The 12,548-nt window shown below is 43.4% G+C and overlaps 1 protein-coding gene across 4 annotated transcripts in view; it reads right to left on the bottom strand.

Moving 5' to 3' along the window:
* ripor1 (RHO family interacting cell polarization regulator 1) overlaps positions 1-12,548 on the bottom strand; it is a 346,423-nt gene that overhangs the window by 36,637 nt on the left and 297,238 nt on the right. For all 4 annotated transcript variants that reach the window (XM_068049514.1, XM_068049515.1, XM_068049512.1 and 1 more), the window contains 2 exons: positions 8,566-8,695; positions 2,486-3,268 (listed from right to left, as the gene is read on the bottom strand). In XM_068049514.1, the coding sequence (XP_067905615.1) occupies positions 2,486-3,268; positions 8,566-8,695 (913 nt within the window). The remainder of the gene's footprint in view (positions 1-2,485; positions 3,269-8,565; positions 8,696-12,548) is intronic.

Below are 12,548 nucleotides of genomic sequence, written 5' to 3'. Positions count from 1 at the left end.
GGCTCATCTGCCCACTTAAAAGTTTTGCCAACAGCCACAGGGTTCAAGTCACCACTCGCGTACATCAGTGCAGCTACAACACTCAAGAAGCTTGATGTCATTCAGGACAGAGCAGTTTGCTTGATTGGTGCCCTTGCTATTGGACTCAACACCAACCCTTTCACCACCAGTGTACTGTGGTTGCAGTATGTATGATGCACTGCAGCAACTTCAAAACCACCTCCCTCCCCTGAAATCTGTGTTATCAGGAGCAAGAGCAGCAATGCTGTGGAACACCTTCACCTCCAAGTCACATACCATCCTGATTTGGACATGTATCACTGTTCCTACCTAGTTGCTGGGTCAGTTTCCTGCAATGCTCTACCTTGCAGCATCACCACATGGACTGCTGCAATTCAAGAAGGCCCACCAGCAACTTACAGGGCAACTAGAGATTGCCAATAAATGCAGCCTTGCCACCACTCACACCCCAAGACCAAAGTTGTTTTTTTTTTTAAAGTGCACAAACTCCAAAACACATGTTCTAAAAGACTTCCATAGGATTGGAACATATAAAACTCTGTCAGATTTAGCCCTGCAGGGTTTCCTTATATTTACACAGCAACAAGCACTGAGAAATGTTTCCTAAAATTGCAGGGTTCAGCACTGCACTCTAAGAGGTGATAGTGTAACATGAACAATTAGGAATCTCATACTCTATGTAATGGACCTGCCCCTTTACAGTCATCAGACATTGGGCCCAAACAGCAATGAGCACAATTCACATCATTGCTAGGTGCTGCTATACACTGAACAGAAGCAGTTGTACTACAGACGAATGTGTAGCATGGAAGAGAAACTATTTTGCTATTTTATCAGCCTCGGCACACGAGGACCAGTGAATCATGGAAGCCACTTCTGGGCACCACACTTTAGGAAGGATAAGACGACTTTAGAGAGGGTGCAAAAATGATTTATGAGAATGGTGCCAGGGATGAGGGACGTCAGTTATGTGGATAGATTGGAGAAGTTGGAGTTGGTTCTCTTCGAGAAGAGAAGGTTGAGAGGAGATTTGATAGAGGTGTTCAAAATCATGACGGGTCTGGACAGAGTAGATTGGGACAAATGGTTCCCATTGGCGGAAGGGTCAAGAACCAGAGAACACCAATGTAAGGTCAATGGCAAAAGAACCAAAGGCAACTTGAGGAAAAACTTTTTTTTATACAGCGAGTGGTTAGGATCTGGAATGCAGTGCCTGAGAGTGTGAAGGAGTCAGATTCAATTGCGGCTTTCAAAAGAGAATTGGAGAAGTACCCGAAGAGAGAAAAGCATCAGACACACACAATGGACCAAATGGTTGCCTTCTGCACTGTAACCATGCTGTGATTCTATTCTATAAGTCTGCTTCAATCTTGGATTTCACTGAATATAGTTCAGATTTCCCCACTCCACAAGGAATAGGGCAGACGTTGGCAGAAGTACCAGAATCTCCTTAATCATCTTTCATCTGCTGAACAGTAGACACTCTTACTCATAAGGCCCGATGCTAACACAGGAACAGGAGTAGGCCACTCAACCCCTCGTGACTGTTCCACCACCATTCAATTAGATCATGCAAACTGTATCTTAACTTCTTCAACCTGCTTTGGTTTTGTAATCCTCAATACCCTTGCCCCCCAAAAAATCCATCAATTGAAATTTTCAATTGACCTAGCCTCAACAGCTTTGAGAATATTCCAGATTCCCACAACTATGTGTGACCAAGTGTTTCCTGATATCGCCCTAAAACTACCTAGCTCTAATCTTAAGGTTATGTCCCCTTGCTCTGGTCTTCCCCTACCAGAGGAAATAAATAGTTTCTCTCTATTTACCCTATCAAATCCGATAATCATCTTAAACACCTCAATTGGTTCACCCCTTAATCTTCTATATTTAAGAGAAGGCTGGTTTTGACTTACTGCCAGCAGCCAGAACCATGCAGTGTTAGAAGAATTCGGCACAAGGGAAGGATACAGATTGGAAACTTCCGCACAGTGTGATAACTTCTGCCCTTTCTCATTAGATGGAAAAAATCTTTTCACGATAAATAAATGGCTCAAACACTTGAAAGCCGTTTGAATAATGGTAATGCGGCGGCACACTACTGGAACATGGAATGTAGGAGGAACCACATCAATTGATGACTTCAACCTGCAATCTCTCTCTACCCACAACATGTCACCGTACCCAGGCAAAAAGAAAACATTTTGATGACCAGAAATTATTTACCTCTTGTTGAGGAATGGTTTTAAAAGTTTTCAAATTAACCCGACGGAAACAGGTTTGAAGATTTCCAAAAAAATTGCAACCTTCCAATAACCAACAGGCCTAGTGTTAAATATAATTAAAATGCACCCACAACAAAAAGTTACTGTTGTTTTTATCATGAACAGCTCACAAATTACATTTTCATACCAGGCCATTCAGACCTAAAAGAATAACACAAACCCAAACCAAAAACACTTACCATCAGCACTTCTTCTAAATGTTTGACCTCCAGCTCTAACTTCTGGAGTTCTGGGAACTGGCCACGATAATCGTCAAGTGTTGAATTTAATGTCATCAGGGCTTCCTCTATCCCTGGGTCTACAGGCTTCACCTTTCTGGACTCTGTCGGTCCAGTTTTCTCATCATTCGGTTTGGTTTTCTCCTCTGTAGGAGGAGAAAATGAATTCTTCTCACTCTGAACCACTGGGACAGCTGCAACTGAATTTTCAGCTTCTGATGTCACCAACAGACTACACATGGTTTCTGGGATTTCTGACTTTTCCAGTGGAGCTTCAGATAGTAGTACCCTGTTGATAGTCTCTTCAGTCACAGGTTGATCAGCTTCTGCCTCTGAGCTTTGTGAAGACTCCACTAAATTTGATATGGCAACAACCTGCGGTTCTGTCTCTGTGATCATTGAGGCATTCAAGTCCATTGCAGCATCTACACTTGCTTCACTGATATGGCTGAGAGTTCGGGAAACTGGTACATTTCCATTAAATACTGCATGCTTTAGGGTCTCCTGCTGTTGCTCCTCCACTTGCTGTCTGGTTACTTCAGGACTAGCTGCCCGCGGGACCTCAGTTTGTGCTAATGTTATAGTGATTCTGGGGACTGTTCCCTGTATTTCTGGCTGCACCAGTGTTTTTTGAGAATGTCTAACATTGGTCGACAACTGTGGACTGGAAGAACCATCTGAAGAATCAGAGGAGATGGACCAGGCAGCACCATTCTCCAGCTCTTCCTGCCTGCGCAGCATATTCTATACAAAACAAAATAGGTACAAGTTACAAACTGTTCAGTAGCTAAAGCACAAGTCAACCACTACTTCAAAACATCCTAATCACAGATACGGCATCAAGACTGTCTGGGGATGATTTTCAAACTGACTGAAGCAGCCCTGAAACAGAGCTAAAAAGTCTAGAAATAGGATCAGCACAGCTCCAGCACAGTCAGTCAATCTATGCCACAAATACTGCATTTTGCGATGAAATCTTCAACCCACTAGTGCGAACTGAGCCAGGAATCTGAGCCAGGCAAATTGAAGAACAATGCCCCTGGCTTGCTTTAAACTTGACTTCAAAAATAGTTCCACCTCCTAAATATGAGAAGGAAAGGGCAAGATTGGGGGACTTGTACAGTCAACTGAGTACACTGCAACAGAGAACAAAGCAAAATACTGCAGATGAAAGGTCACCAACCTGAAACGTTAAAGGTTTCTTTCTCCACAGATACCGCCTGACCTGCTAAGTGTTTCCAGCATTTTGTATTGTTATTTCACTGTAACACTAGTTTGGTTGGCTTTTTATTCTGTGAAGATTGTATGCAAAACGATATATTCACGTGACACCATTCAAGATTACATACCAAATACACATCCATATTTCAGTTATTTCACAAATTTTTATATGACAGAGATGCCCCCCATTCCTAGGCGTGCAGAAATCAGAGTTTCTGCTCCTAACTGAAACCCAGTGAACCCCTTGCACAAGGCTCAACCATGATGGCTCCCACAGTTGAATAACCTGCAATATTCAATATCTAGGTTACAAATTCTTAAAATAGAATCTACTAGGTCATCAAATCCTTCCATGGCCTCTCCCCTCATTATCTCTGTAACCTTCTCCAGCCCTACAACCTTTCACATTCCTCCAACTCTGGCCTCATCAACCCCTCCTCCTTTTACCGCACCATTAGTGGCCATGCCTTCAACTGTCTATGGCCCGAGGTCTGGAATTCTCATCCTAAGTTTCTCCACCAGTTTCCACTCCTTTAAAATCTTCCCTAAAACTTACCTCTTTGACCAAGCTTTTGGCCACCTGTCCTAATGTCTAGTCCTTTAGCTCAGTGTCAATTTTTGTCTGGTTATGCTTTGTGAAGCACTTTGGGGCCACACAAATGCAAGTTGTTGTATACATTTTTTAAAATAATAAATAAGAATTCATCAATGTTGTGTGGAGCTCAGGCACAGAGTTGACTAAGTTCAAAGGGCTGCCACAAATCAATAGTGGAGATTTGCCTTTTTACAACATTCAAATTAAGTCAGTGGGCTGAATTTTATGCAGGCAGAGGGGCTCCCAATGTTGGGCCAGAAAGGCAAGGGGAACCCTGTCTCGGCCATATGGGGGACCCCCAGCTGCATTTTGTGGCACACAGACAGTTAAATGCCGGCGCTGGGGGTCCCCGTCCCTTTAAGGAGAGGGTTCCTGCCTCCAAGAGTTGCCGATCAATCAGGGGACAGCAGCTCAGCAGCACCATCGTGAGCGATGGCCATTGCTGGTACTGCTGGAGGCTCAGGACCAGGATCAGCCATGAAGCCTCAGAACAGGGAAGTGGGGGTGGGCTCGCCAGCACAATCAGGCAACCCCTGTGAGCTGCGGGGGAGGGGGGGGTCGGGTCGGTAAGGCTGTTGGCCTAGGGGTGGCCTTCACCACCAGAGAACACTCTGTGGGCCACAGATTGCCCAAGCAGGAGGGCAACCCCTCCCCCAGCCCACAGGGAGGGCATCAGACTTTACTGGGCAGAGCTCCCACCAGCTGCTGGTAAAATACCAGCGGCAACAGGAAGAGGCCCTTAAATGGCCATTAATTGGCTACATAAGGGCCTCAATTGGCTTCTGGACTGGAAGGCCATCCTCAACCTTCCCCATCACTGACAAATTTCAATGGTGCAGGAAGGCGACAGACATTCCATCTCCCCCAAACCTTCCCTCACTATCTAATGGGCCCCAACCACCCCAACCCCCACCCCCCCCCTCCCCCAATTCAACTCCCTGGCCGTCCCTAGTGGACTGATAACATTTAGCCCAGCATTTCAGACACAGACACGTTTGACAACTTAGACAAAACTATGTTCTGGGATTCCAGATTTGTTTTAAATTACCGATCAGATACACCTCATCTGGTAATCTGCTCCTTATATTGCCAGATATAAAATTAACAAACTAGACTAATCTTCAGTTTTTTATTGCTACAATATCATAAAATTGGAATCATACAGGTTCACACACCAAGATTGCAAACATGACAGCAAGAGGTGCTGTCTGGAGACAAGGAATATTTCCAGAGAGATCTCCAGAGAACAAGGGACATCATAGTCAGTCACCCCATCCTAACAACAACATTTTTTTTTTACAATGCCTTCAATACAATAAAAGTTTGTAAAGTGCTTCACAGGAACGTATCAGACAAAAATTCCATTTGCTCGCACTGCCCAGTAGCCAGTTGCTGACCACCAATGGCAGCTGCTCATTCCACAGACAGTGCAGGGTGTGAATGAGATAAACCTGTCGCAAAATGTAAACACTGGGCAGCACTATTCATTTTTAGCTGTAACTCAGTAAAGAGGAACGTGGAAAAGCGTTTTGGGTTTCACTTAGAAACAGCTCTTATTCTAAAGTGGAAGCAGTAACAGACCGAAGCTCCATCCAAGAGGGAGGACTGCAACCAAGTCTGTGATCTTTTCACGTTATGCCATGTGCAGCTGACTCCATTCTTACAACTGCTGGATGCTGTTAAATAGTGAACTGGTTAAACTGTTCTGGATCATTACAAGAGTTGCACCTCCTCCCCAATTTTCTCCACTGTGCATCCTTAGCAGAACTTAGTCTCCCTGCTCATTGCTTACTAATATTTGACAACACTGGAAAAAAGAGGGAGTTTAAAAAAAATGTAGATTAGCACGGTTATGAGCAGCTGCGTTCTAGATACCACACCGAAGGCACAGGAATAATAGGAAGCAAGTTTATAATTTAGTGACACATTGTGACAACAATCCTATTGCAGCACTAGCCTAGGTCAGTAACTATCAGGACTTGCACAGAACTCTCTTTCCTTAGACCTGGCACTTAGAAGATACACACCATTGCAGGAATAACTGCTGTTCTCTCGCTCAACAAAAACCTCTCGAAACAAGTCAGTTAAGGACCAACTGTGCTTTCCTGCCAATAGCTGCAAAGGATTCTTGTGAGCAGAAATAGTAAATGAACATGATTTATTCTTCAATTAAATCATGAATGAAGCATTTCAGATTGCAACCCACTTACTCCTTTTTAGGACCCTCTTGCCCACCTACCACATAGTACCTGGGCAAGAGGGAAAACTGGCAATCTGCTCCCATACCTTGGCCATTGCTGCTCTATAACTAGATGCAAGGAAGTGTTCTGATAGGGAATTGGAGGAGTGACCCTGCATGCAATGTGTTGGTACATGATCTGGACCCCCACTGCCCCAGTGAAGATTTTAAACTAACGTTGCCATGAGTGAGTTAGTGCTGGAATATGGTTTTGCAACTGTACTGGGGAGGCATTAACTTTGAAAAACTAATCTATGACATGGTGAATAAAAGCAATATTAGAGATTATCAAGTACTGGGTAATAATGTGCATCGGTAATCAGCTGCAAGGAGACTTTAATTACTGCCCTGTATATTTGAGGTCACTATCGGAATAACTGACATAACTTATGACAAGTTCAGGATTCAACAATTACAGTGACGTTTTCTTATTCATTGACAAGTTTGCTCTGAAGCAACTTAGAGTCTGAAATGATGATGTTTTTTGAAGCACTAACACACCAAGGACTGAGTTATGCTGCAATCTTCCATTAGGGCAATGGTAGCACATTAGTTATTTTCCTGTACAAGTATTCAAGGGGCCAGGACTAATGATTCAGAGACACAAGTTCAAATCCCACCACAGCAGCTGGAGAATTTAAATTTAATTAAATAAATCTGGAATGAAAAACTAGTCTCAGTAATGGTAACCATGAAACTACCAATTGTGATTAAAAACCCATCTGGTTCTCCCCAACGTCCTTTTGGGGAAGGAAATTAGCCATCCTTACCCATTCTGACCTATATGTGACTCCAGACCCACAGCAATATGGTTGATCTTAGCTGCCCTCTGAAGTAGATAGTCAGTTGTCAAGAAGGCAGCTCACCATCACAATCAAGAGCAACCAGGAATGGGCAATAAATGCTGACCTTGCCAATGATGGCCACATCCCGTGAATGAATAAAAAAAAAGATTTAAAATACTGCAGCAGCCTGATATCCAACAGTTACAAAACTGAAGCGAGCCCCTTCATTGTGTAATCTGACAATTGCATAACCAATTTTACAAACAGAACTTAAATCAGCAAATTCGTCAGAACAACTGCGACAAAAACTATGTGACGCTATCTAAAGTCAGAATGAAACTCAGGGCAAACTTAAACTACAAACAATTCACACCCATACAAAATATCTGAGCTTCCTCCTCACAGTTTGGGCCCTGGTTTGATTGGTTTACAGCCCATTAATCTGTTGCCATGCTCCACCCCCACCCCACCCCATGTACTTCACCAGTTTTGTCATTCACCTCAGCAGAAGAATGCTGCAAAGACAAAGTTCACTTCTTTATAAATTTAACAGAAGCAGCATGAACCAGAACAATGCCAATTGGAAGGTGTTAAACGGGCTTCTCTGGTGGTTCAGCAAGTTTAACCAGTGACTGACTGAGCCAGACAGCTCAGAAAAGCCCCAGGCACAATCCTGGCCCGTCAGGAATTAGCTGATCTAAAGTGGGGCAGAGGAGGGAGGAGGCTTTTACCAAGAGTGTCGGTGCCAGCAGGCTGAGGTAGGAGTTCCTGATCACCACCCAACAACATCTTTCTCCTCCCTTCCACAAGCACACAAACTCACTCCTTTTCTAAACAGCGCAGTCAATACTCTGTCATAGCTGATGATCCCACCCCAAAGCAGGTCTATATTAATGCCACAAAACCCGTTTAAAACTGCCTACTGGTAGATGATGCAAAGGCAACTCCGAACCCAGGTGGTAAATCTTCAGGTAGTAAAATTATAACAACAGAGCAACTGGGTTGTAACAAAGATGATTTGCTACCTGCAGTTTGGATCAAAAAGGATAAGGTCAGGGAAAACACTTCACACATTTCAAGGAATATATTGGTCTGGCCAGTTCTGCAAAGTGCCTGTACATTCAGGGCATAACACTACTGGCATCTATGACAGAATACACAGCAGCACCACACGCAGGTGAACATCTGCAGACAGACTTACATAAAAGGCCTGTTCCCGCAGGGATGGAGTATCTGGTGGGCTCTGGTTGTAGGTGGAGAACCGCTTGTTCACAGTGGGCACTTTGTTGACAGTACTTGCAGTAGACGTTTGATCATCTTTGTCAAATGGACTGAAGGAGACAGAATAATGTTAAGACACAGACACCACCAACACTTCAAGACACCAAATGAAGGAACAACTCGCTTACAAAGATTATTTCCACATATTCTAACAGCAGAGTTCAGTACCTAGTACATAACTCTGAGATTAGTGCAGGTATTTGACATTAAAAACACACAGTTGCCTTCTTTCACCAGTACCTACTGCTGGGTAGTATCAAATTATATTCAAAGATGGCATTTTGCTTGATCCAGTTTTATTAGAAAAATAATCCTGTGGCGAGAGCATCGACGGGGGAAGGAAGGAGGTTGGAGTCAGTACATGTAATATAGCCATGGCTCAGCAGTAGCCTTGGAGTCAAAAGGTTGCGAGTTCAAGCCCCACTGTAGTGACTTGAGTATATCATGCGAGGCTGCCACATCAAGCAGTACTGAGGGAGTGTTCCACCATATGAGGTGCCGTCTTTCAGATGAGGTGATAAACCGAAGCCCCGCTTGCTGTCTTAGGACATAAAAGATTCCATGGTACAATTGGAGGAGCTGGGGAACACTCCCAGTATCCTGGCCAATATGTATCCCTCAACCCACATCACTAAACAGTTTAAGTGGACATTTGTCCCATTCCAGTTTCAAGGGTCTTGCTGTGTTTCCCCTGCATTACAACAGCGATTATATTCATTGGCTGTGAAGCACTTTGGAACATTCTGAAGTTGTAAAAGGTTCTGCATAAATCTAAGTCTCCCTTAATTATGACAATACAATCTTTCTTTCAATATTTTACTGAGTGTGGAATAAAAAGTTTCTTTTTTTTTAAATTACTTCTGTTCCTGAAGGTACACACAAACACACACAACCTCTCCAGCAGGGGCTGCCGATTTCCCCCCCTCCTCACCTTCTCTAAGCCAGGGGAGACCAAGGACAACTAGAACACCCTAAATACTGCTTTAGCTAAGCTCAACCTAAACTTAGCACTGACTTGGGATTGAACCTGGAATTGTCCTGATCTGTATGGCTGAGTTACGTGAGACAAAACATCCACTCACTGAGACACTGTGGAAACTTGTACACTGAAAGAAACTCAGGCCATTTGAAGGGAGTTCCAGCCACAACACCTGCTTGCAAAATATTGGATTTAATAGTGCAAGAAGCAAAGAGAGAGGTGTAAAATTCTGAGCATGTTTTTAGCAGATCTTGTCCAGAAATCATTTGTCAAGCTTGATCAAACTCCTAAAAAAAAAGTGACTCGAGGGGAAGTCAGAAATTATGCATGCTGATCCCAACACACCCATGAGCAAAAAGAAAAGTTAGTCATATCCTCAAAAGAGGCCAATGAGCTTGATAATCATTTAAGTTGCAAAGTTCATGTTTAAAAAGCTAATCAAAACTAGTGAATATTTTAAATTATTTTGCAAGTACACTAAAGTCATATTTTCAGTACTCTAATAAAATGTGGCAGGAAAAAAGACAGAGGCGCAAGGGGAGAGCCAACTGTGCAACAGCCCCGACAAACAAATTTCTCAGCAGCACCTGTGGAAGAGTCTGTCACTCTAGAATTGGCCTTTATAGCCACTCCAGGCGCTGCTTCACAAACCACTGACCACCTCCAGGCGCTTACCCATTGTCTCTCGAGATAAGGAGGCCCAAAAGAAATTACTTCAGTAATTTTCAGCTAATAGAGAGCTTTCAAATATGATACAAAAGTGTGTGCAGAGACTGGGATTTGATTGTCTAATTTTGAACTCAAGTGCACTCATCAAGAGTTGAAAGATTCTTCTGAGAGTGACCACAGCTCTCCAGCTTATAATCGGTATAAATGAATTTGTTTCTAGCATATCCCCTGGGACTGGCCATTGAGCAGTGCAAAACTAGGTCAATTACAAGCTCTGAATGCTCTATAGCACCAACATTATGTACCTGGAAGAAAAGAACTAAAAGGGTGATTTTTTTGGTTTGTTTTTCACAACGAATTATGTCGCACATTGGAATCGAACTGCAAGATTTACACAACCTACCATAGGAACGCAAGAAAAGGAGTAGGTGACTCCCCTCCTCAAGACTGTTCTGCCACTGAAAGAGATCATGGCTGATCTGTAACTTAACTCCATATACCCACCTTTGCCCCATAAAAAAAATCTATCAACCAGCTGCATTATTATCTCAGGAAAGCAAAGCAGCAAAACCCTGCTGTGCACGGATCCAATGTTTGATTTACTTGCATGATTAACAGTTTTAGCGAGTACAGCTCAAAATCCCAAAACCCACACCAACTCCATCTTAAGTGGACAACTGTATCAGCTGACTGATGTGTACCAAGTTTAAATATGTAACAAACTCTTGCTCCCTGGATCGCACAGCAAGTTTATCTAGTGAATTAGCAAATGGAACAGTAAAGTCCTAAGTTCAATACCCAGTCTGCACTGGGTGTACTGTTTTGAAACAAGGCCAACAGGACTCCTGGTTTAGGGGAAGTTGGGGGGGGGGGGTGGAAGGGGGGGGGGGGTGGCGGTGGGGAGGGAGTGGTGGGGTGCGGCTGTCAGGCAGGGTTCTCACTCCAGATTACATCCTTGCTGTAAAGAGTGGAACCTGGACAGGATTGGGGTCAGATATGATGGCCCTTGCAGTCAAATAGCCTGCCTACACTCAGCGTCAAGGTTCATGAATGAACAGCCACGTGGGCAAGATACAGGAGGGCAACTGGCAACCATAGAACTGTATCCTGTCAAGGCACAAAGAGAGGAGAAAACTGATGAAAATGTCTACACAAATTTTTCAGGCGGAAACATTAAATCCCAGTGCCAGCAACAGGAATAAAACAAACAAGGTCTCTGATAATCTTAATGTTTGTTTATGTACTAGTAACATTTGAATAGCTCCATACTTCAGAATACTCATTCCTTTAGCCCTCACCCACTGCCCAGGTATGTTGGTGCCTGTCCTTTGTTGTCAGTTGATTTAAGCCCCATTTATTGTACATACTTTGAAATAAGACACAAGATAACCAACACATTCTGCTGCTGTGTCTGAAACCGTGTTTGAAAATGCCTGAGGAACGAAAATCAGCATCCAAGAAGAGCACCAAGGAAGCCTTGACTAAAGCCACAGTCACGGGCTGCCCTTGAAAAGCCCCAATTTATTGAACTATCAACTGGGATAAAACCAAAATACTGCTGGAAACCTGTGGAGAGTTGGAGTTTCAGTTCTGATGAAAGATCATCGATACGAAACATTAACTATTTCTTTCTCCATGGATGCGGTCTGACCTGCTGAGCATTTCCAGCATTTTCTGTTATCCTTTCCAATCCTAAACTGGGGTTTGATTACAGAGTACTGCAAAATAATCTTCAACTCCGTGAGCGGAACGTTTACAATGCTCTTGCTTTCACAGGTTTTGAGACTTTTAGCTCTATTCTTATTGGAGCTGCTCATCTTGTAGGTGAAAGATAAACAGCGCCCACGTTGTTGCGAAAGTGTACATAGTGCTAGGATGCGTAGCTAGGACAATTAAATATAAAGCCAAAAGTCCTATTCTTACTTGTCAAGCCACGTCTAGAATAGTGTGTATGTTTTTGGTCCCTTACATGGTGAGAGGTATCAATGTCCTGGAAAAGTTCAGAGGGGGGACACTTGATGAATTAAGGGACCTTAGCCCTAGTTTAATGGCCCTTAGTTAGCAGGACAGGTTTGAAGGAATGGGCCTTTTTAACCTTGGAAAAGCACAGACATTAAAGAGGTAAGATTGAGGTATTTAAAATTATGAAGGAATTGGATTCTGTCAATTTGGATAGGCTCCTTGAGCTTGATAGCAGGGCAGAAGTAGGGGGCATCAGTACAAGTTTTGAAAATATAGTTACGCTAGAAAGTTAT

This window comes from Heterodontus francisci, chromosome 17, assembly GCF_036365525.1.
Source record: "Heterodontus francisci isolate sHetFra1 chromosome 17, sHetFra1.hap1, whole genome shotgun sequence".
Classification (NCBI taxonomy): Eukaryota; Metazoa; Chordata; class Chondrichthyes; order Heterodontiformes; family Heterodontidae; genus Heterodontus; species Heterodontus francisci.
This window is presented reverse-complemented; position numbering and strand designations above follow the sequence as displayed.